Here is a 24,672-nt window from a genome sequence, read left to right as displayed (position 1 = left end):
CCACATGAACACGTTTCGTGGGAAGTTTTGGTGTTGATTCTGAACCACGTGTTGTAACCATGGAGTTTTGAAAGCTACAGCATGCAATTTGTTAAATTATACAACTAGTGTTGACTGTTCTGGCAATAAACATTTTACTTGGCAATGATTCACTGAGAAGCAAATTCTGAATCAACAAAACTGCAGCAGTGCATCTAGATGCAAAGCCTCAGCTTGAGCCCTCTTACAGCCTTTGTGGGCCCCACCTGGCTGCACCATAGAGATTTTCTGGAGGCGTCTCTGCTCAAAAACAGAAGAATTAAAAATGATCATAATTTTAACAGCAAAAAATTGCTATGGTAAAAACCTGTTAATACTACTTACTGTTAACAATAAGGATATTTGGTAACACTTTACGGTAAGGGTACATGAATTATCATGAATTCATGCATTAATTCATGCATGACTTATGCATTACTACATGCATTAATATCTCATGAATCATCAGGAGCTAACAGGAGTTCAAAGTCTTTTATTCATGACTTCATGGATGAACAACACCTTAATTAATACATTAACTAAGGTGAGTACATCATCATGAATTATGGTTTATTACGCATTATCATGATGCTTTCTTTTCACAAATTGTATCTAATTCAATATTGGTCTAATTCATGCATGTAAGACTACTTGAAATTATGTTTTATTTGTTTTTTTTTATCGGGAGGAGCACATTCAGATAATTAACCTAATTAATATAGGCTACTCTGGGTTCGGGCCAAAATTCAGAGCTTGGAGCCCTCCCCCGGACCGCACGCCAAATACGCAAAACTTTTACTCTATTTAATGTAATGTGAACTTGTGAATTATTAAAGGAATATACAAAAATCCAGGTAAGAGCCTGCAGGTAAATGGACAGACCCCAAAATTGGCCAATCTCAGCACACAGCACATGAATTCTGTTGACATTCAAATGCACTAGTCAGCTTTAACTAAGCATTAGCTTCTCATGACTTCATCATGTGTGTGGCCCCTCAACTAAAGTGGTGACTTGGTCCTTTGAAACACTGATGAACAATGTACTGGCATAATTATGAAATTACATGAATATGAACATGAAAGTTCAAGCCTTTACACACCGTTTTCTTAAGCTTTTTCACAGTTCAATGTGAGGTACAGATTAATATTTAAGTTGTTAAATTCAAGTTCACATAAACTCTTCCACCCTCCCTCCGCTGTCAGTCATTCTCCATTCAGAACTGTGTCGCATGGTTACGACAGTCAACACGATGATGATTCAATATTCCTATTGTTATACTTGATCTGTAGATAAAGTTCTGGTTTTGCATCAATATATCTTCCCTTTGTGCTTCGAACATTGCGAGCTTATGACTCGATGTTGCTTCAAGCACATCATTCTGCGCACGGGATGCGCATTAGCGCACATGTGCTTTGTGCCGCTTAAGGGGGTAATCCAGCACCCGGAGAGCGTAACGTTACCTTCCATAGGAGCAGCCATTGCTAACCACATCACCTGCTGTTAGCATTCCATTCACTCCCATTCATTTTGGCTTCACTTTGACAGCGAATAACTTTACATCGTTTAAAGACTCCATTTCTCCATTGTTTATTTCTAAAGAAACACGACAATGTATATAAGGCTCCATTATCTTGTATCTCACACTATCGGCCCGTAGAAGCTGTTTTTTTAAATAAAAATAGACTAATGATTGCGTCATAACCGAGTCTCTGTCGCACAGTAGATAAATTACCGTATAGACAGGAGGAGAAGCTCGCAGGCAATCTTTTACTGTCTATGAGGCAATTTTTTTAAATAAATAAATACTATGCAAAATGACAAAATATTTACATTTACATTTAGTCATTTAGCAGACGCTTTTATCCAAAGCGACTTACAAATGAGTGCAATAGAAGCAACTAAAACAGTCAAGGGCAACAATATGCAAGTGCTGTAACACGTCTCAGTTAATCTAGCACAGAACACACAGGACAGAACTTTTTTTTTAATCTTTTTTATAAATAGACAAACAGAAAATGAATAGAATGACAAGTTCTATTCTTGATTGGTCAGGTGCTGCTGGAAAAGATGTGTCTTTAGATGTTTTTTGAAAATGGCTATAGACTCGGCTTCTCGAATTGAGATAGCCAGATCATTCCACCAGGTGGGAATGGTCCAGGAAAAGGTCTGTGTTTTATTTTATCAGAATATCTCCTGGGTTTCTAATTGACTTCACTTTCCTTTGTTGAAGTCTATGGGGTTGTGTCCATTTCTTTTACTGTCTATGGTGCTGCTCTTTATTGAAGTCTTTCATATTAAAATACTGTGCAATGAAAGATTGTTATCCTTTCTTCTTCTGTCCTATCTATCATATGTTGCTGCCTTATTAAAAATCTGCGTTATAAAATGTCTTTTAATTTTATAGTATATATATATATATATATATATATATATATATATATATATATATATATATATATATATATATATATATATATATATATATATATATATATATATATATATATATATATATATATATATATATATATATATAAGTCATAATAAGTGATAATACATGCTGAGAGGCTATAAGGCTATAAGCAAACCCACTCCAGCCCGCTGTCTCTCACCATGGGCAACTCCAGAGTGATAGAGAGTTCAGCCTCTCTCAAGAAGTGTGGTTCCAGAGCCCAAGCTCTGCATGGAGGTGAGCATCTTTGAACATATTTTTGTTATTTATTTTTCCACAAATGCTTTGGATGTTTGTATATTTTAAAATCACATTATATACTAAGTGTACAAAATATATAGCCTATTGCAATAAAACAATAATAAAGTACTTTATTGGGAAATTAGGCCTATAAGGTTTTTCAATCTGTATAATGATCAGGAATCTTATATACATTTATTAAATGTGCATATAGTTCAACGAAATCCCTTTTCATACTTCTATCAGATATGAATGCTACCATTGCATTATTAGACATTATCAGAACAAGTTTGTTTTCAGCGGTGAGTGACATTTATTACGTCATATAGATGTGTGAGACACCTTTACCTTTACTACTCTCTCATTGCTCACTCTGCAGCTCCTAAATCCAATAGTGTAATGCAAGCGCACATTGTGATCATGGGACAGAAGTGAAAAAGTTGTTCTCGCAGCTCGAAAGCTGAGAATAATTGCGATCTGGTGTGCAACATCCAGCACTAATGTGGCAGTGAACCACCTTCAGCCCGTTGGTGTTGGTGTGGGAAACGAGAGGCGGGAGAGAAAGAGGAGGAGGATGAAGTCGCCCTCTCGTAATTTCTCTGACCCGAGAGCCGGCTCAGGTCAGAAAGTAAAAGTGGAGGACCAGAGTACTGTGCCAGCTTGGCAGAGGACTGAAGGTGAATCATGTGGTGTGAATGCCAATGTGGTTTACTGGAGCTCTGTGCATCAAAAAGTATTGTCTTCACATTCAGCTAAATATTCTTTTAAGGGAAATTAATTAATTAATTAATTATTTGATTCCCTTAGAAGGAATTTCCAAGCACAGAAACATTGAAGAATCACTATGAGTATGCCATAAACAATAATTATTGGACTAAAACAAGCTTTTGGTTAATGTGCCTCTCTTTAGATCAGAATTCTCTACAGCACACAAGCTGTTCTGTAGAGAAGCATGGTCTTCAGGAACCTGTCAGAAGTGTCCCTGATGTCCTCACAGCTGAGGATCAGCACGTTCAGCCTCCTCCAGCTCAAGTCCCCAACAGTAATTTACCTTTAAATGTCAAAAAAATAAATAAATTGTTATTGGTCAACATCAGGATTTATGTTAAAATGAATGTTTTAGAAGCTGTAATTGCTGTAACATTTCTTTTAGGTTTTCACAATTTCTAATTACGTTTTAGCTCTTTTTGCAGGTGTGAAAAATAAAAATTAGGGGTCAGCGGGGCACAACCTAACGTAGGGTTAGTTGTAACACATGGTTTAAAACTTTCCACACACGCCAGTATGATGAAACTTAGTGTATTTACTAGTTGCCATATCAATATAGAGAAAGAATTGCACCAAAATTAAAAAAAAATCTTTGGAAGATATCACTGAACATTTATTTAACCATGGCAAAAGTAAATTTCTTACTCAAGTAAATTTTTAATCTCTATTTTTTTTGTGTGTTTATTTAAAATGAGACAAATCTGATATTATTATAATCTTATATGATATCTGTTATTTAACAGTTAAGATCGATCTTTAATGCTGATCTAATCAGCTGAAGACACGAGCCCGGGTTTAAATCCCAGTTGCGCAGGAGGGGTGTGTTTTAACACTGCGTTACAATGAGCCCCTATTAGAACTATGTTATTCTATTCTATACTTTTATGAATTCTATTGAAAAACGATGAGAAAGAGGTGAATAAAGACCGAGAGTCAATGTTCAGAAATTATTCATTATTATTATGTTGAACTATGCTGTATACTGCCGTGCAAAGGCAAAAGACCTTAACTTCAATTTTGGTCAAAAATGAGTTATTGCCATTTTTGGAACAATGGACATCAGTTTTATCATGTGGAAAAATATCTTGAGTCAATTTTGTTCTTTTCTGCTAAAAATAGGATGTTGTTTTTGCCATAACTTCCAAAAGCAGAGGGAAAGCAAAGGCAGAAACCCTTAACATCAGTTACAGTCATTTAGCTTTGTTCTGCTGCACTCTAGAACGCTGGAATTCAGTTACGCTTGAGTTAAGGCACTCTGCATTTGTTTTACCAACGTTATTTGCTGCGCTGAAGTTACGGTGTTATGCCTATATGTAATTGAAGCACTTTTGCCACACCCATTAACTTAAATAAAGTGAAAATAAATATAATAGGTTTTTCTGGAGCTCCTTGATGGTCAGAAACTTTGAAGAATAGGGATAAATTAAGCCCCTCTGTGGACTGATTTCCGGACTCTTGTGATTCTCTATCTCTCTCACACACACACACACACACACACACACACACACACACACACACACACACACACACACACACACACACACACACACACACACACACACACACACACACACACACACACACACACACACACACACACACACACACACACACACACGTTTGTTTTTGTGAAATGTGAGGACATTCCATTGGCGTAATGGTTTTTATACCGTACAAACCGTATTTTCTATCCCCTTACACTGCCCCTGCCCCTTGAGTGAAAAAAAACCTCATTCTGTGTGATTTATAAGCATTTTGAAAAGTGAGGACATGGGGAACGTCCTCATATTTCACCCTCTTTTTGTAATACCTATGTCATACCCATGTCATTATACACATTTGTGTCCTGATATTTCACAAAAACATGCCCACACACACACACACACACACACACACATCAACATTTTTCATTTTATTCACCTCACATTCTTTCATTTCATTTTCTTGTTAATTTAATACATTTCTTAAAATCAGTTTGTTGTTAGACTCCCTTCTTTGTAATATGTCATAAACTGACTATATCCAGACAATCAATCCTAATCACATCAAATTTGTGAGCGAGAACTGTATGTACATGCATGTGGTACTAAATACATTTTCCATTCTGTCCAGGAAAATGTATTAATACAGAGTTTTTTTCATTAATTCTGGAAAACATACACACAATGTCATCAGATATAAGCATATTCCTATACGTTTTGTCAGAAAAGGGTGAATGGTATTTGAGAAAGGACGTCTACATATTACTGGTATAGCCAAATCAAACCTTTCAAATGTAAGAAATATTTGTGGAAGGTTACTTTATTAACCTCTTAAAGTGTTATTTTACTTAAATTAAGTACAATGATAAAGTTTTAAAATGATCCAGTACAGTTGTAGCCTTCTCATAATTTTTTTATTTTGTAATAGTCTATTGATGTAATATTAAGCCTTACTAGACAGAACTCACTAAATGTTATTTTAAGGCTATCATTGTTATCATAAAAATGTTTGTATAGAGTGATAAAGTCAAAATGATCAATAAATTAGAAGTTAAGGTATTTTGTCTTTGTATGACCCATTATTGTTTTGCAGATAATGCAAAGACAGAATACAGTAACTTCCGAATAAGGGTCAAAGGTCAAGTTTGTGCTCAATTTTTTTTAATGTAGATAATTATATTAATTATGACAACTACTTGGCAAATTTTCAGTGTCCTACCTGTCAAAAAATTGGCTGGACAACAAAAAAACGTTCAAGTCATTTTTCTCAGTTTCACACTCTGGTGAGTTAAGGTCTTTTGCCTTTGTAGGGCAGTATAGCTGTTTTGCGGTGTGTTTGTTGTCAAACTCAAAAATTGTTTTATTTTTAATTATTAAAAAATGCCATTATTTTATATTGAAAAGTTAATGATTGTATCTTATTGACAAAATATTTTAGTTTGTCTTGGATTTTTTAAATTATTATATCGGATAATATTTTAAGCTGTCATATGATCATGTTACAATGTGCCCATCACATGTTACAATGTACCTCACTTATGGGGATGTTGTCACATTTCACTTCTATTCTTTCGGGGTAAATTTAAAAGTATATATACACTGTATTAATGAAATAAAACCACATAATTTTACTAGAAGTGTGAAATTAATGTGGGAAAAAATGCATGCTCTGAACCCCAAGTGGATTTACACAAACTGAGAAAGTCCAAAAGTGTTGCTTTGTGCCTCGCTCTCTCCTATTCCAAATAACTATTCATAAATTAAAACTACAAGTTCAATAATGACAAAAAAATGTTGCTTATAATGTCAAATCCAATAATTTATCTTTTTATAGGTGACATTTTGAGCCGCTATGAAATCGGCAATAATCTTGGTGAGGGAGGATTTGGCACCGTCTTCGAAGGGATTTGCTTGAAGGATGGCCTTAAGGTTTCATTTTTGTACTCACAGTATCTAGTTTGCTAATTATGTTGTTTTATTGTATCCATTCCAGTCCATTCTTAATGTATATTGTGTCCACGATTTAAGTGATATGACCTGGTATTTTTTATTTTTTTATCAGGTGGCACTGAAGACCTTGAAGACGGACACCACAGAATATATCAGCATTGGTTGCGGTCTCCCTGTTTTTTTTTTCAATTTAAAACATTTATATTAATAATAATCATTGACTAAAAATGCTTTCTCAAACTGCCATTGACAACAAATTGTTCCCTTTTGGGAAAGCTCACCCAACAATCGTAAAAATGATCTTTCTTCTAGATTGGTCATCCTACGCCCCTTCCCTTAGAAGTTGCCCTAACAATGCTTACTAACAAGGGCCCCAGCGTTTCACAGAAAGTTCCACTTCTACATCATGGTCTTGAAACGCGGCCCTAACCCTGCGAAGATCTGTTTGATTTCCTGCAGCACCGCGAAGGCATCCTCAGTGAGCACTTGACGCGACTTATCAAGTGGCAGGTAGTGCAGGCCGCCCACATGTGCTGTCGCCGTGGAGTGCTCCACCGTGATCAAACTAGAGAACCTGTTGTTCAACAAGGACATGCTTGAAGTCAAACTTAAGGACTTCGGGTGCGGGGACCTCCTAAAAACTTCTGCCTATAAGACATTCTGAGATATTATTATGCCTCAAACTTGTAGTTTGGGACTTAGTGACCACTTACATCTTATCCTATATGCATTCTTCTTCTAACCAGTCAAACAATGTATTTCCTTAGGCACACAAGCGTAGGCCTACTGCCCTCCTGAGTTTGACACGAGTGGCAAGTACCATGGGAAACCTGCAACTGTATGGTCACTGGGAGTGCTCATGTTAGAGTTAGTGTGAGAAGACACTTCAAACAGCAATGACCTGGACAGGATTGAGGCAGGCATCTGGTCTAAACCTGGATTTTCGAAAGGTAAGCTGCCATTCATCACAGCAAAGAAAGCCAAATGTGATTCTAAATCATTAAAAACAGACTTTCTGACAGGTCCGAATAGGACAGTCAAATCACACAGTTAAGATTAGGTTGATCAAAGACAGCAAGTGTACATTTTAGAGTAATAATCAGACTCCCATCTCCTTCTCTCTCCCATCTTTCTGCACAGAATGCTGCCATTTGTTTCAGTCTTGCCTGCAGCAGAAGCCAAATAAGCGGCTCGGTTTAGGGAAAATCATTCTTCATGACTGGTTTAAGATTTAAGGTAAAGTTCTAAAATGTTTTATTATTGAGTATGTTTGTTTATTGTGACATGGGAATAAGTCGGAAGTTAAATCTCTTCTAAGTGTAATGCATGTAGACAATAAACCTGATTTGTGTTTTTTTTTTTTTTTTTTTGTATGTTTCAGACCACTGAATAAATCAGCTTCTCAGTCAGCTTAGCATCTGGCAGGCTGACATGAGTGAACCAGAGCTGGTTCCCAAAGCCACCTCAGCTCCAGTGCTCTGTGTCAGCTCTATCCTCATCTAAAAAGTCAAGGCTGCCTGGGACCTAAAGTTCCTGAAAACACTGTTCCTGTCATGCCAGTCACAGAGCTCTTCATCTAGGCAATCCTGACTTCAGGTGCAAATACCTCCTATAAGACATTCTAGGTTATTATTATGCCGCGAACCTGCAGTTGGGACTTCTAGTGATCAGTTACACCATATGCATTATTCTTGTAGCCAATCAAACATCTCTTTTCTTCAGGCACATAACTGTACTGCCCTCCTGAGGTTGAAACAAGTAGCAAGTACCATGGAAAACCACAACAGTATGGTCGCTGGGAGTGCTCATGTTCGAATTGGTGTGCAGAGACCCTCCAAGACAGCAACAACTTGGACGTGATGGGTCTGGGGCCGGACTCAGTAAACATTCCTAAGAATAAAATTCTTCTTAACTGCCATTTTCTTATTTTCTAATTTAAGAAAAAAGATAAGAATATTTTGTATTCCCAAAAACCTTTCAATGTTCTTATCTTTTTCTTAAAGGGATAGTTCACCCAAAAATTTAAATTCTGTCATCATTTAGTCACCCTCAAGTTGTTCCAAACCTGTATAAGTTTCTTTGTTCTGCTGAACACAAAGGAAGATATTTGGAAGAATGTTTGTTACCAAGCAGATCTCGCCCCCATTGACTAGCATAGTAGGGAAAAAACACTATGATAGTCAACGGGCAAGATCTGCTTTGTTACAAACATTCTTTCAAATATCTTCCTTTGTGTACAGCAGAAAAAAGAAATTCATACAAGTTTGGAACAACCTGAGGGTGAGTATGATGACAGAATTTAAATTTTTGGGTGAATATTATAATATAATATAAATAATAACCTACAACGTTTAAGAAGTATTCATATTCTTTAAGAGAATGTCATTATAAATAACTTCTTTAAATTAAGATTTCAACTTGTCATATATCCTGAAAGGTTACGACTTTTAATTAATTTATGGCATTGTATCAAATTTTAAACATTACAAAATTATAAAACTTGTAACTTATAATAAATACTGTATATAATACTACACTATTTTACTACACTATTAAACTAGAATACTTGGCTTATTGGATGTTCCAGATGGAAATACTATGGGTTGTCAACAGGGAGAGAAAGCCAGAAAGGCCTCTAGAGACCGCTTTACAGACAGAGATCCTCTCGCCCTTCCTGCCCATGTTCTGCTTAGGCAGTAGGCCTATGGGCTTCCCAGAAAGTCAATAATTTATTTGACACATATTTTGAGAGAAAGTTTGCAGCGAAAAAAAGGCTCTTCCTGTGATACTGCAAATAAAGTTTGAGCTCTATGTTTCAATGCTTATAGATCATTTCAAGGTGTGTAAAGTAATACTTTAAGGATTAGTCAATCTAGTTGAATCCGAATTTTCTTGAAAATATATTTTTTGCAATGTTTCGCCGGCAGAACAATCCAAAAACACATTAAATAATTGTACAACCCACTGAAGAGTCCATGTCTATGCCTCACATTTTTATTTTAAAGATGGCGCTGCTGTGAATAATCACATTTTCAATCAAACATCTCCAAAGCCATTCATTTACGTCTTAAGAAAGAAAGAAAAATTCTTTAAAAAAAAATCTTACAAAATATATATCTTACTGACATTATATCCTTTTCTTATCTCATCTCACAAACACTCCCTCTCCTCATCTACTCCAATGTAAAGCATGATGTGAACTGGAAATCTCCTGACAAGACTCAGTTAATGGTATAAATTACAAGACAAATCAATTATATAAACTTCTATTTTATAAATCTAAGTCGATTGTATGTAATGAATTAAAGTTGAGGGGGAAAATATTCAAGAATTGTGATATCTCATTTTAATTAATTCAAACAAGCAGCAAAATAATTTAAGTGAACTGCATAAGTGTGAACATTCTGCTAAACATCTCGATTCGTGGTCTACAGAAAGTCTGAGATTAGAATGACATGAGGGTGAGGAAATAATTCAAATTGTTGCATGAACTATTTCTTTAAATGTAATAAATGAACTTGCTTTGCCAAATTAACTGCAGTGCACCTCCAAATAAAGTATTTTTGCTTCTACTTTTGTTCGAAACGTAACTCTGAAACTGTAACAGACTTTAAAATGCACAATCCCGCATTCTACAATCATTTACAATATAACTCACAGGTAAAGGAATATCCATTTTATTTTCAGTGAAGGACACACATGATCCATTCACAAACATTCTTAACACATAATTCATTACGTGCTAACAGCGTGGTTCTCAACTCTGAGCCTGGGGACCCAAAGCGCTGCTCTTTTGTCTCCTTTATTTACACACCTGATTCAGATCATTAGCAGAGAGCTGCATGAACTGTACAGAGTCTGTCAGATAAGCGAGTGCTGTGGGTCCCCAGAACCAGAGTTGAGAACCACTGTGCTAAAATATCACTAACATTACAGCAGAGACCTTCAACCCTGCTCCTGGGGACCCACAGCCCAGCAGAGTTTAGCTCCAACCCGAATCAAACACACCAGAACCAGCTAATCAAGCTCTTCAGAATCGCATGAAAATCACAAGAAGGTTGTACATAAACTTTGCAGGGCAGTGGTTCTCCAGGAGCAGGATTGAAGACCTCTGCATTAGTGCCATTTACCCTGATGTCAGAAAACACAGAGACACCGACAGTGTAAATTCTCTTTATGGGAGTGTCTTAAATATCAGTTGAACTGCGAGTCTCCACCTTCAGATCGGAGAGTCATGAACTTGAAATCCGGACATGGCTACTACGTGACATTTTGGCACCAAAACAAAATGAAAAATAAGTGCCTAAACTTCCACACTCAAAAACAGAAAGCAAATACTGAATGTGTTCCAACAAAACATCATAAACTGTTGCTTTTCACATGTAAAAAAGGAATACTGAATTTGCTTTTACAAATACGTGACACGGCAGGCTTGAAGAGCTGAGCTTGGCTGTGCAGGAAATGAGTAATGAAAAAACGAGACAGCTGGAAGGGACACACACTCCACCTGGGACGACACAATCCCTGTCCCTGTCTGATTCGGTCCGTCAGTCACTGAGGGCGGTTTGTGTGAGTGTGTCGGTGTCTCATTTGGCTTTGCCGGTGTCCTGTGTCTCTTCCTCCACCACTACAACGGGCAAATTGTGGAACTGACCATTGGCATCCAGCTGTATCTCCCCTGTCTCCTCCGTTTCGCCTTGCACCACCTCCTCGCCTCCTTCCACTACGGTTGCTCCGCCCCCCGCTTCGTCTCCCTCAAGCTGCAATTCCATGACACTAACGCTGTGGTCAGCGGCTGCCGGGTCTATCTCAATCAAGGTGGTGTTATCCTGGTTCTCGTCCTCCTGCACGACACTGACAACGCCATCTTGCATCACAACCGTACCTGCGACCACCTGACCATCTTGGGATAGACCAGCAGTTGTCATTTTCTGCGTCAATTGGACTAGCTCGACAGGGCTCATGACTGTCCCGAGCTGCGTGTGGTCCTGCATGGCTGTAGCGCCCAGCAACGTGAGCCCAGATGCAGGGTGGAGGGCAATGGCTTCGGTTTTTCCATCAGAACCTCCAGCGATTCGCGTGAAAAGCTGCGACCCTGCGGGTAGAGCATGTAGGGTGACCGTATTAGATGGCTGACTGAGGCCGGCCACTGTAAACGACTGGCCGATGGATGAAAGGGTGATGGGGGAAATGACTGTGAATTGCTGGGGCTGGAGGGTGAGAGGCTGGGCTATGGATGTGCTGAGCACGGTGGTGGAAGCAGGCCGCTGGAGGCGGGGCCGTTTGGGGGCACGTTTGGCTGGAGGGGTGGAGGGGAGAACCAGGCTGCTGAGGACCTGTGATTGAGATGACCAGCTGAGGGACTGCTGCCTCTTCTGCTCTTCTACCTGCTGTTCCAATGCTAAGCAAACACAAGAGATGCTGTTATTTTCAAAGAATTAAAGCAATAATCTATGTGTTACAATGATTTTAGCATGGGTAACGAGTGCTCTTATTGGCATCAGGCAAAGGAACAGTCTGTAAAACCCCTGTAAAGTCAGCATGGAATGGAAATTGTGCCAATAACTCTTATTTTTTCCATTTATCCACTTTCACACAAATTATAATTACAGACACAGATTATCGGTTAATTAAGACTTATTTTTGAATGATTCTTTTCTCAATTGTATGTTTGTAAACTAATATTAGGTATACATTTATATGCAAATCGGCCTATGTATTGAAGTGTCTATGTGGCTGCTTGTCAACAATGGAAAACAGAAGTTTTATTAAAATTCTGAATATATTGTAGGCCTATTAATATTTTTTTATATCACATAGACAGCGCGACAGCGCTCCCTTTATAATCACTAAAAGCTGTCACTCATTCAATGAATGCGATCTCACAAAGTTCCGTTATATTAATCAGTGAAGCTGACGACAATGAATCTCTTATTTACATAATGTCTACGCTTTGTTAGAGAGGATTTGCACACATGCAGAACTCATCACTGGACAAAAACTCAAGCAGTGAGTGGATTCTAACATCAACACCTGTGATTGGCCATTGCGTTCAAGAAATCAACAAACATGTCTGTGATTGGCAAAGCAAAAACACTTTGGAAATTGAATCATTTGATCTTTTGCCAACTCTTTTCTGCTAATAATATGCTATTATTACAAAGAAAAAATATCCTAGACCAGCAGTTATAGGCAGCTTTTTCCTCTAAAAGCAATCAGTAGCAGAAGCAGCAGGCGGCAGCGGTTTGAGTGAGAAAATTACACGCTATTATCAAGTCCATCTCCCTTGGTCCGGAGGGGGGCACTTCCACATGTATTGCTCAATACATGGTGTCTCCCTCATCTAACACACCTATTTCAACTTATCAGTTCATTAGTAGAGACTGCAAAATCTAAAATGGGTGTGTCTGTTAATGCCGAGTTCAGACTGCCTGATTTCAGCCCAGATTTTGACTCGCCAACAGGTTTGAACGGCCGAAATCATAGGCAAATCGGTGCTTGTGCACGTGAGTGACAATCGCAGTGTGAATGATCAAAGACGCGATCAGAGAGAATCACAGATGAGTCGCCGACGCTTGTTAGATATTTGGCATGTTAAATATCTGGACCTGTCGGCGATTCAAACTCCTGCTGTGTGAAATGTGTTCTGACTGAAAATGACATGGGCGATGACCTACAGCCATTGAGAGAGCAAGATACAGGGCAGCGGGAAATTCGGGGAGGAGTTATAGACCAGAATATCAGTATTTTACTAGATATATTTACAATTATATCAAACAGAAACAAAGCACACACATTTGCTTGACCAGCTGCAACAGCAGCACGGTGCAAAATTATTTATTTACCTCAAACTCTCTTTGCAGAACACAATCCTTGCTCCCTGTGTCTCCCCAACCATTTCCTCTGCCATAATCTTTTTTCTTTTTCTCCTTTTTGCTGCAAATCAGCGCACAGACAATTTGGATAGCAAGTTTCTGCACTGCAATCTATATTTTTAATAACAATTCCAGTCTCGTACGAGAACTCCAGTCTGAACGTGTGATCTCAAGTTTTTTCCTTCTCACTTCTCGCGTGTGCTTTGTTGTGAAACGTAATTATTTAAATTAATAGGAACACAATTTCAGCATGTCCAACAGGCCCAACCAAAAGATCCAGTGTGAAAATGTCCCTACTTTCCTTTGGTCTCTTCACTCACTTGTCAGTGTTCGTAGGAACTGTGTCTGCTCTGGGTCCGTCATTTGCCGTCGAACATTCACAATTTGTTTGATGGAGTCCAGCAGGTTAAAGACTTGTGCCAGGTTGCTCAGAACCGCAATCTCTGCAAGACAGACCATGTGATCATATCTCATGCACACATACAAAAAACTAACAACATATTACATTCCACTTTCACAACTGCATCTGAATAAAAACAAAGTAAAATAAATTAACATACTTATTGGATCTCTATTTAAACGGCAGACTACAAAACGCCTCAAAAAGTAAACACTGATGGGGTTAATCTTGTGAATCCTGTCTTATATATATATATATATATAAACCATTTTTTTTTTTCCAAAAGTCTTCATGGCCCTAAAATAAATTAACTGCTGAATAAACTGCTTTTGTGAATCAACAAATTCATTAATTGAACAATGTCCTTAAACATTCATTTTGGATTTATTTATTTTTGGAGTTAGAATAGTTTTATAAGAAAAGTTAGAGAAAATTTTGTGACAGGTAGGATTCAGTGTATGGTATCTTTGTGGTATCTGCAAACATCAATTGACAGTTATAAAACTCTTACAGAGAATCAATAAGGCCAAGGCTATAATGTGAACTTATCAAGGCACAAGTGATCTAAGTTGACGATACACTTCCTCCAATAGTTGAGTCGCAGAGGCATTGAAGTTCAATTCCAATACTCAAGAACGCAAGAACAGAGGACGCATGAAAGTACCCGGATGTGTTCTTAATATTGAGAATGCATCGAATGCAGATTTGACAGAATCGAACCGTTAGAAATACGCGAAGACGCAACGGGCGGTCTACGTACGGAAGCCTGTAAGCTTGAAACTTTTCGTTCTCACATGAGATTCCCGCTGTAAGGTGGCAAATATGCCTGAAGTATTTTTATTGGCATATTAAAAAGAATCTTCACATTGACAAAGCATAGGTAATATAATAGGCTACTCATTTCCTAAAAAAAAAAAAGATAAAATTATATGAAAATAATGTCTATAATAATATGCAATAATAGTTTCTATAGGATATGACATTTGTTTGTGATGTGATAGTGAATTTATTGTGCATTTTCCGTTATAATATGCTGGTACGGTCAAGATTGCAGCACATCTCAATTCTCACAAAGATCCGTTCTGTGTCCTCGTGTCCTTCCGAGTTCGTTCTTTCGATGTAGCCAGGCAGGAACGGTCTCCGCGAGAACACAAGTCCGTTCTTTGCGTTCTTGGAAGTGAGAAACAGCCTTAGAGTATTTTTGTACTGAAGATTTTAATGAGCTGGTTCAGGTGTGTTTGATTAGGGTTGGAGCTGAGCTGAATCCAAGAACAAACCTGTTCCAAGGATAAACCTGGAACAGATCACATTCTGACATACTGACCTGCGTCCTGTAGAGAGCTCTGATCAGAGCGTAGCTGAACTCCTCTTAGCAGACCCAACAGCTCTGAGCGGATATTAGGCACCACCTCCCCCATCATCCCCACCTCAGCGATACCCCTCCAGAAACTCAGCGTCTCATCTAGGGGTCACACACACAGTATAGCATTTATTACATCTGTGGATGCCAACATCATTAATGTATGGCACTCATGATGAGTGATGTTTGATGGGCAGCACTGACCACATGACTCTCTGAATGTTTTATTTGCTGTGTTTACCTGAGATGTCAGTTGTGTCCCTTTTCTCTGAGGCTTCTATGGTGGCTGGGTTCCACTCCACAGTACCAATCACGTCTTCTTTCTTCTCCTCCACTATGGCCATCTGACCTCCGTTACCCACAGAAACATGCCCTGCAGGACACACACAATATGTATTTGTTATATTGCTACATCTAAATAAAAATTATTAGTTTATTTTACTGAAAATAGTGTGGGAAACATGCATTGATTATTTTTGACTAGAGCTGTGTTCAAAACCACTTCCTACCTATATTGTGCACTAAATCGGATGTCGGCCATTTTGTAGTGGTGTCCGAATTCTGAGTGAACGACTTCATTCCCTGCATTCGTTCAATACTTTATACCCACAATCCTCACAAATCCAATGTGGAGATGACTGAGAGAGTGCGCAAAAAAGCGGGAGCGATCGAGGTTATACTAGAGATTACTTTAGAGCTTTTTCAAGCTAGTTTTAGTTTTTTACCCCTTTTTATTAACACTAGAACCGCCACGGGGTAAATGGCTGTTTTTCAAATGTACATAACAGATTTCCAATAAAATATCTAAGTCTCCCAGTCACTGACTTTTACTAAAACTGTGTTATTTACAATCCCCTGTTGTTAAAACCAGATAAACCAAATTTAAAAACAGGGCATTTATACCTATAAGCGCCAGCGGGTCAAATTTACCCCTATATAATTCCTCTATTTTCGTGCTGTGTTTGAGCAACGCGTCATCTTACTGTAAACATTCACACAACGTACGGTCAAATAAAGATGTTTTAGCCTATTTATAAATGTTCAAACTTTGGATTAATGATACATTTTTGTTTTGCAATTTTGTATTGAGTATTGTTTGCTACTGTGTTGCTATTTATTCAAGTCTGCCCGTTCCCTGAAAAAAAAATCTGATATGATGGAATGAATAAAACAATTTTCATGATTATCCCAAGTTTATTGCTGTTGTTCTCTTATTCAAATTATAAATTATATAACTATACAAATGAATAATTAATTAGGTAAAACTGTGCACTTGAATTCGTATGTTATCCTTATCGTAAGTTGTCATACATCGTATGCAGTGCTGTGAACTATTATTACTCTTCATTGTCTATTTAGGGTATTTTAGTAATTTAAATAACATGGGTTATCTTAATATGGGATTAATGACATTTTATTATAATATTACACCACCCAAATATGTATTTATTTCCATCTAATTCTCGTCATCATTGCGGGTTGGTTTAGCCTATAGTCACCAAAAAGTGATTAGTGTAGCCTGCTTAAAATAGCATAAAACAACAGGACAAAAACATAGTTGATGACTAAAAATAATAATTTCATGACTCTATACATTACTTTGTGAAGACAGTGGCATAATACAGTGACATATTACGTTTTTTAGCCGTATCAATACAGTATTAATCTGCATGGGTAAATTTTACCCGCTGGCGGTTTTAGGTATATAGCGACTTCTGGCGGTTCAAGTGTTAAAATACTTATTTATTAAAATACACAGACTCATGGGGACCTAAATTGAGGTCCCCATGATGCAACAAGCTTATAAATCATACAGAATGTTTTTTTTTCTTTTCGAAAATATAAAAATGCAGAACGTTTTGTGTGTTGAGTAGATTTAGTGTAAGGGGATAGAATATACATTTTGTACAGTATAAAAACCATTACGTCTATGGAGAGTCCCCACAAAGATAGCGAATCAGACGTGTATGTGTGTTTTCTAACCGTGAGCTGTGGTGGGTGTGTTGAGCCCACTGCCGTCCGGTGGGAAGCGTGTGTTGTTGATCAGCAGGTCAAACTTGGTGCTGCGGCAGGTGTTTGTGCAGAGAGTGCTGTGCTGATAGAAATCCAGCTGACCCGAGTCCATCATCTTCCTACATGATACACACAGAACTTTCAGAGTTGGGGAATTTTCCTTGATCTATTGTAACAAATGAGTTTGATATACTGTGACAACTTTCAGAACAAAAAGCTTCCTCCCAAAAATCCAACGTCAGGCAGTGATCCATCTGGAATAACTACTGATAAGAGTAAAATGTAGTAAAAGCTGTCAAAGCTTGTGCTGTTCCTGTCTGTGTGTAGCACCTTCCGCTCTGCAGATCCATCAGAATAATCACAAACAGAACAGTCACATTTACTGGCGCTCCTCAGAGAAAGTTAGAGGACGACATCCAGTCATTTCAACAGGAATCTGTGCGATTATTTATAATTTTTTTTTGCATGAGATCTCTGATTTGATTTAATCAGTTTGAGTGGCACATTTTGGTGGAAATGTTTTATGAATCTGGTTTATTGTTTTATGAGGTTGCTATTGAAGAATAGGGCAGTATATTGGATTCAACAGAGTAAATCTACACTGGATTATTACAATTAATGGCAACAGGGATTTTGGGAAATGTAAACTGATATTTTATACTGACACACTAGAGTAAAATATATAAATGACTGGCTTAAAGGTGCACTGTGTAAATTTTATCAGCATCTAGTGGTGAGGTTGCAAATTGCATCCGCCCACCGCTCACCCCTCCCTTCCGAAGCACATAGAGAAGCTACGGTGGCCGACCAGGATGTTGGTGTCGTCTGAGACAGCAGAGAGTAGCTAGCGCTCTGTAGAGCAGTTTGACCATAGGGATACTGTAGAAACATGACTTTCCCTTCACTCTAAGGGAACCCGCGGTGTATGTAGATAGAAATGGCACGTTCTAAGGTAATAAAAACATAACGGTTCATTATGCAAGGTCTTTATACACCATTGAAAACATAGTAATGTATATTATACTGCATTTCTGTCAATAGATCCTCCTAAATCTTACACACTGCATCTTTAAAACCATTTGTGGGTTTGTAAAAACTATCGTGCCTAAGACTTTTGCACAGAACTGTATATGATATGCCACGAAAGGCTACCAATATCGTAATGGGACACATAAAAACTACTAACACAGTTAGCTGGCACTGAGTTGAGGTCTGACCTGAAGAGATCCAGAATGCTTATTACCTGAGCATTACCCCACCCATCCGGATCGCTCGCTTCCAGTCCTTCAAGGTGGCTTTACCCGACATGTGCACAAACTGCTTTGGACTAATCAACTGATCCTCATACTGCAGAGAAACACAGAAAGCCAGATTAAACACATTAGCAACTGTTATGTGCAGCATTAAGGTCTACATGACACCAACCTTCACACATTTGACATTGATTCCTGGGCAGACAAACTTCTTGAATAGAAGGATGGCTTTACTATCACCGCATGTAATGGGATAACCAAGCTCCAAATCCTCTCCTTCAGCAGATGCCTCATCTGAACATAACACACAAACAGTTTATTGTAGGAAAACTGCATAAGGTGTATTTAGTGACAGAAACTGAAGCGTAATCCGCTGCTTGGAGAGGGCTGATAAATTTGAGCAGACAGACCATAGAGCATTTTTACAGCTAAGACGCATTTGCAGGAAACTACAGAGAGATTACTGTCTAATAATTATGATGTGAATTAATGACTGTTTAAACTACATGACTACATTTTATGAAGAACATGAGTGGTACTTGGTTGTGCAAAACCCACTGTCAAAATGCAAAGAAAAAGCAAGTTTTGGCACATGGTTACCTTGTGTCTCCACTGCCACAACTGCAGCATCTGTCTCGCTGCTTTCATCTCCAAGCCTTCACACACAAAACATCCATTTATAAATTCAAGCTCCACAAGTTTACTCCCTAGAATTAAGCTGTTTTTGAGTTGTGAGTCATTTGTTTTTATATGTCGGATATAAAGCATTATTATGTTTGTCTCTTGCAAGCTTGTGTTTTTTGATATACCTAACTGTCTAGTTTATGATCCACACCTACCCAGCTGTGATGGGGTGCAGCTGTAGGATCATTTGAGTCTTGCTTTGGTTGTCATGCTCCGCATCCTCTTCCTCAGTGCTCTTCATCACCACCATGTCCTCCACAGACACAGTGACTTCTGTCTCTGCCATAGCCCGTGCTCTCCTTCAACACTGAGGAGTATGAAATTCCTGGTGAATATTTTATCTATACTGGTCGAAGGTTTGGAATAATTAAGATTATTATTATAATACCAAATCAACATATTAGAATGATTTCTGAAGGATCATGTGACACTGAAGACTGACATAATGGCTGCTGAAAATTCAAAATTGCCATCACAGGAATAAATTACATTTTGAAATATATTCAAATAGAAAACAGTTCTTTTAAAGTAATATTTCACAATATAATATAATACAGTTTTTGCTGTATTTTAAATCAAATAAATGCAGCCATTGTGTGAGCATGAAATTGTAAGATGTTTTGCTTGATATGTCAGTAACAGACATTTAATCTGAACATTGACCATATAATTTTCTTAATACATGGTCCTGGTCATATTGTGCACAATTATTTTCTTCATCTTATTCCAAAAAAGTAGTCAATCATATAAATGTTATAAAGTGTTCCACCTCTTAAGCAACATAATAAAACTTTACCCGTAAACAATGGTGACATAAGTCGACATAGATTGTCAACTTATAACACCATTGTGGACTTTAATGCTTAATACTTTGTTTTTCTTTTCTTTACAGTAATAAATAAAGGCGCCAAGAACCTCGATCACTGGCAGCCTATGGTTATAAAAATTGTGCATCCGAAATCTCTTGATAGCGATTCCGTAACTGTGTCAGAGAATCCCTTCCACAGCTATGCCAGTCACGGCAGATGCCCTTTTTACTCTTTCACGTTCCCTAAATGGAACACCCCCTAAAGGTATCAGGGTCTCTCAATGAGGGTAACTCAGACCTCAGACAGTAATAAACAACAGATTATACAGTGCTTCATCTGTAGCATTAATTCAGTATGAACTGTGTGATAAGGCCAGTCTACAATCTTGCATCTAAGTACATAATATCCAGACAAGGAAAATGTGCATTCAAATAATTTTTACTCCAAGACAAAGTCAGTTAAGTTAACCAAACCTAAACCAAGTGGTCCATTCATGATTAAAATGGCCTGAGACGAAAAGTGACTTCAAGTCCCTGTTACATTACCAAGTATTTCTCTAAAACAAACAAATATAAAACTATAAAATATATAACTTAAAATAAGTATGGTTTATATTAACTAAATAAGCAATGTATTATATAAACTGTTTTCAATTAAAATAATAATGTCTACTGCTGTCAGGATATAGTGTGCCTTTAAATGATAATTTGGTCAGTTTATCGAAGCAATAAGTATTGTTTAATGCTCCTCTGTCTAGTGAAAACCGTTAAACGAAACGACTGCCTTGCTAATACTATCAGTAACAAGTACACGGTCATACCATGGTATTCTTTGAAGTACGTTGGAGTAAATACCACGGTATATGGACATCGTACAGCCTCATAGTACGTCAAAGTAAATACTATTTTACTATCTGATATCGTCACTGTACCAACTAACGTTACCCCTTCTGTTTACCATGGTAACAACAGATTCCGTCAAAACACCATAGTTAGTAACTGGTATTAAGAACCACCTGTGGTCAAACATTAATTAATCTAAATAAAATAGTATTAACGTTACACTGTTTGAAAGAGACCTCTCGTGCATTTATTATGTTTAACAGTAGCAACATTAACTGAGGTAAGTTAACTATCGTATTGTGGGGGAAACTGCGTTGGTTGCCATGGTGAATGTTTCTAAGCGACTGCACTTTTATAAGTGTTGTGCTCTTCTGTGGCTAATACAGTTAGCATATTAGCTCTTCATGTTGCGCCATTTCATTCTCACTCATCTGCTGTTCGTGATGCTAACGTGCTATGCTAACACACACCTTCATATCACTGTTTGTTTGCTTGTGTGTGGGTGAATGAATGTGTGTTTACAAACAAACATCCCACTTTCAAACACCTCAAGCGCAGCTAATTCATGAAGCGTTCGCTGGCCGTACGGGCGGACTGTATCTAAATGACGCGCTGGCGTCGCGCCGCGGTGTTCTGTTCTCATGACGTCTCCCGTGCGGCGGGACGCACACACACAAACGACAAGACGCTCCTCCGCCATTCGTGGGGGCTGCCACCCGAGCCGCGAACACTTCTAGACGACGTCCTGTCGAAGTTCTGCGCTGCGCAGTCATGTTTAACCGTTACATTAGAGAGGTTTAAATGCGACGGACTGGCCTTACCGTTTAGATCGTGGTCGGTGTCATCCTTACATAGCGAGAGGCTTTGAGTGAACATGCGCAGTTTGTTGAACTACACTTCCTGCTCAAGCTCGTCCCTGTTCCAGCTCAAGCCATGAGAGACTTTACAGTACACACAGGAATGTTCGTTCTAAATTAATGGTTCATGGGATTATCAGTATCATTTAAAATAGTTACGATGTTATGGTACAGTTTACAACTGCAAAAAGTCACATAATAGGTCTTCTGTAAAGCATTTGACCCGCTAACTACTGCTCTCTGCGTTTGTTTGTGTTGAGTAACACGACTTGAAAACATCAGTTTTCCTCCAAGGGAACTACTTTTGGAGATATTGTACACTGATATTAGTATGACTGTTTAAACTTTTTAATTCCACAGCCTGGTATCTACAAGCATTTCAAAGTCCATTCAAAAATAATTACATTGGTTGTAATTACTTTTTGAGTTGAGCTGGGCACTGATATACAATTTAGAAATCCACCCAAATCTCCTTAAAATAATCAACAACAAAAAAAACTAAGGAGCTGGAATACCAAAAGAGTATTGTGCGTTGTACATGAATATGGTAATACCGCATAATATCATATGATACAAGTACAGTATTTTTTTTAACACCCACTCAAAAATATTCTCAAAAGTCCATATCAAAATTATATTCACAAACGCCCCTACAAATCTTAACTGCCAAATGTAAATCAATTACTTCGCTAGTGGATAACAGTCCTTACTGAAAATATGAGTAACATGCATAAGTGAGTTATATCATTATAGATAAGTTGTATTGATCTTTCTTGAACATTATATGGTTGGAGCGCCAAGAACAACGGTCATTAGCAGCTCCGAGATCTAAAAATTGTGCATCCGAAATCTCTTGATAGCGATTCCGTAACTGTGTCAGAGAATCCCTTCCACAGCTATGCCAGTCACGGCAGATGCCCTTTTTAATCTGACTTATATTTTCTAGGGCGACACATCCTGGGAGTCATGGTGTCTCAACGAGGGTAACAATTAGCTGGCCAGTCAAAACAACGATGTTTTATTATGCTTCGCAATGCCCCGTTATTTGTATACTGTATAATGAATTGTACAGGATTATATACATACAAATATATATATATTTGTTGGTTAATACACTAAATTAGCTCGAAACGTGTAGAAATGCATTCTAAAGTGAAGCATCATGGGATTGGGGCGGTAACGGTGATGATTGACAAGCACTCTGGCCAATAGCATAGCCTTAGATGCTTCGTTGGTGTTGGCTGATTGGCTTGTGATTACAAATTAAGTTTAAACGAGAAAAATAATATAATTACACACAATAAACATCAAATTAATAGCTACAATATCTTAGAGATAAAAGGGTGTATTGTTATTAATTAGTTCTACTGTAAATGTGTTTCATATTGTGATTGAGTGTGAGAGAGTCTCTCTAGTCTCATCTATTCCTGACCCAGGAATAAAGTGCTAGAAGACTTTCTTGGTAACACTAGCATTCAGAAGCATTATTACGTTAGGCTAAACTACTGCTGCATTCTTCAGCAGTCTTTTCCATACTTCAAATTCATCACGTTTTCAGGGAGAGATTCGGCGGGCATCTACGCGACTGATTGCCTTTGTGCTGTCGCAATTACCCACTTCTGAAGTCGTGATTGCAAGCACGTCGTATTCAAGCGCTTTGTTGTCGTGGACTCAGAACAGGAATCATGGAGATCACCCGGTTTATTCTTGCCTATTTATTGGGAAAATCTTATTAAAGCCAATTGAAACTATACATCCGCGATCTTGCTAGATAGGAAAGAACCACCAGTCACAGTTCTCCCCTCCGCATGTTTAAAGTTTATGTGCCTCGCCAAACTCGGGAACTTGGCTTTCAAAATTATGCCTGAGCTTCCCATTGTACGACATGAGAGGGCGTTAATGTCCAATTTATAACTAGGAATCTCTTATTTCCTATAGGGATATGTGAAGGATGCTCTTATCTATTGAGTGGGGATCCTGAAATCTCAAAAACGACTTGCCACACTCACATTTACATTAAATATTTAAAATAAACCAAATGTGAAATGTCCAAAATAATATTGTGTCTTATGTTTATTTTGTTGTATATATAAATTATTCATGCTATCGGATTTATCGTAAATGGTTTTCCTAAGTAAAAATTGGACATGACACGAATCTTAAGTCGTTTTTACCACTGGGAAGTTTGGATATAGTTTTGATACCCGAATTCCCGAGTTGGGCGGACTACGAATTTCAAACATGCTGGAGGGAGAACGATTGCTGCTGTGACTGCTATTATTTAGCTTATTTGCTTTCTTCTTCTTCTTCTTCTTCTTCTTCTTCTTCTTCTTCTTCTTCTTCTTCTTCTTCTTCTTCTTCTTCTTCTTCTTCTTCTTCTTCTTCTTCTTCTTCTTCTTCTTCTTCTTCTTCTTCTTCTTCTTCTTCTTCTTCTTCTTCTTCTTCTTCTTTTTCCCCCCACAACAGCTACATGCCTTTTCTTGTCATTAAAGTAGTGAACATATATCAATAATAATTTGAAGTGTAGCCTATTGTTTATTTTATACACAGCACAAAATAGCCTGTGTTTGACTTAAATGTCAGCAAACTGATGGCACAGTGAACTTTTATGGCAAGAAAATCCCAATAAATAGGCGAGAATAAGTGTCCTCCACGATTCCTGTTCTTTC

At 37.9% G+C, this 24,672-nt stretch overlaps 1 protein-coding gene and 1 pseudogene across 3 annotated transcripts; one reads left to right on the top strand and one right to left on the bottom strand.

The window, feature by feature from the left end:
* Positions 1-2,632: 2,632 nt before the first annotated feature.
* LOC307133448 (serine/threonine-protein kinase pim-3-like) lies at positions 2,633-7,787 on the top strand (annotated as a pseudogene). The gene is made up of 5 exons: positions 2,633-2,708; positions 3,164-3,388; positions 3,622-3,753; positions 6,795-6,889; positions 7,223-7,787. The product of its transcript is annotated as a serine/threonine-protein kinase pim-3-like (transcript).
* Positions 7,788-9,883: 2,096 nt separating this feature from the next.
* gmeb1 (glucocorticoid modulatory element binding protein 1) lies at positions 9,884-22,069 on the bottom strand. Of its 2 annotated transcripts, XR_013817572.1 has the most exons (11): positions 21,968-22,069; positions 19,651-19,802; positions 19,412-19,467; positions 18,984-19,105; positions 18,802-18,905; positions 17,529-17,677; positions 15,787-15,918; positions 15,510-15,647; positions 14,106-14,228; positions 11,041-12,311; positions 9,884-10,861 (listed from the first exon to the last, which is right to left on the bottom strand). XR_013817572.1 is itself a non-coding variant. In XM_079830266.1 (10 exons), the coding sequence occupies exons 2-10, from the start codon at positions 19,779-19,781 to the stop codon at positions 11,497-11,499; spliced, it is 1,770 nt and encodes a 589-aa protein (XP_079686392.1). In that variant the 5' UTR covers positions 19,782-19,802; positions 21,968-22,069; the 3' UTR covers positions 9,884-11,496. The 2 variants fall into 2 exon arrangements, 1 of the variants encoding a protein (XP_079686392.1); XM_079830266.1 differs by having other exon boundaries at positions 9,884-12,311.
* Between the last annotated feature and the right edge of the window lie 2,603 nt (positions 22,070-24,672).

The sequence above is a fragment of the Gobio gobio genome (assembly GCF_949357685.1).
Source record: "Gobio gobio genome assembly, chromosome: 11".
NCBI lineage: Eukaryota > Metazoa > Chordata > Actinopteri > Cypriniformes > Gobionidae > Gobio > Gobio gobio.
This window is presented reverse-complemented; position numbering and strand designations above follow the sequence as displayed.

Bases quoted from the DNA above. Each gene is read 5' to 3' on its own strand.
- gmeb1 (XM_079830266.1), bottom strand. From the start codon at position 19,781: ATGGCAGAGACAGAAGTCACTGTGTCTGTGGAGGACATGGTGGTGATG. The intron at 18,906-18,983 runs GTTGGTGTCATG...GTTTCTCTGCAG, and splicing joins TCAATGTCAAATGTGTGAAG to TATGAGGATCAGTTGATTAG. The intron at 12,312-14,105 runs GTGAGTGAAGAG...GTGTTTGCTTAG, and splicing joins GTTCCTACGAACACTGACAA to CATTGGAACAGCAGGTAGAA.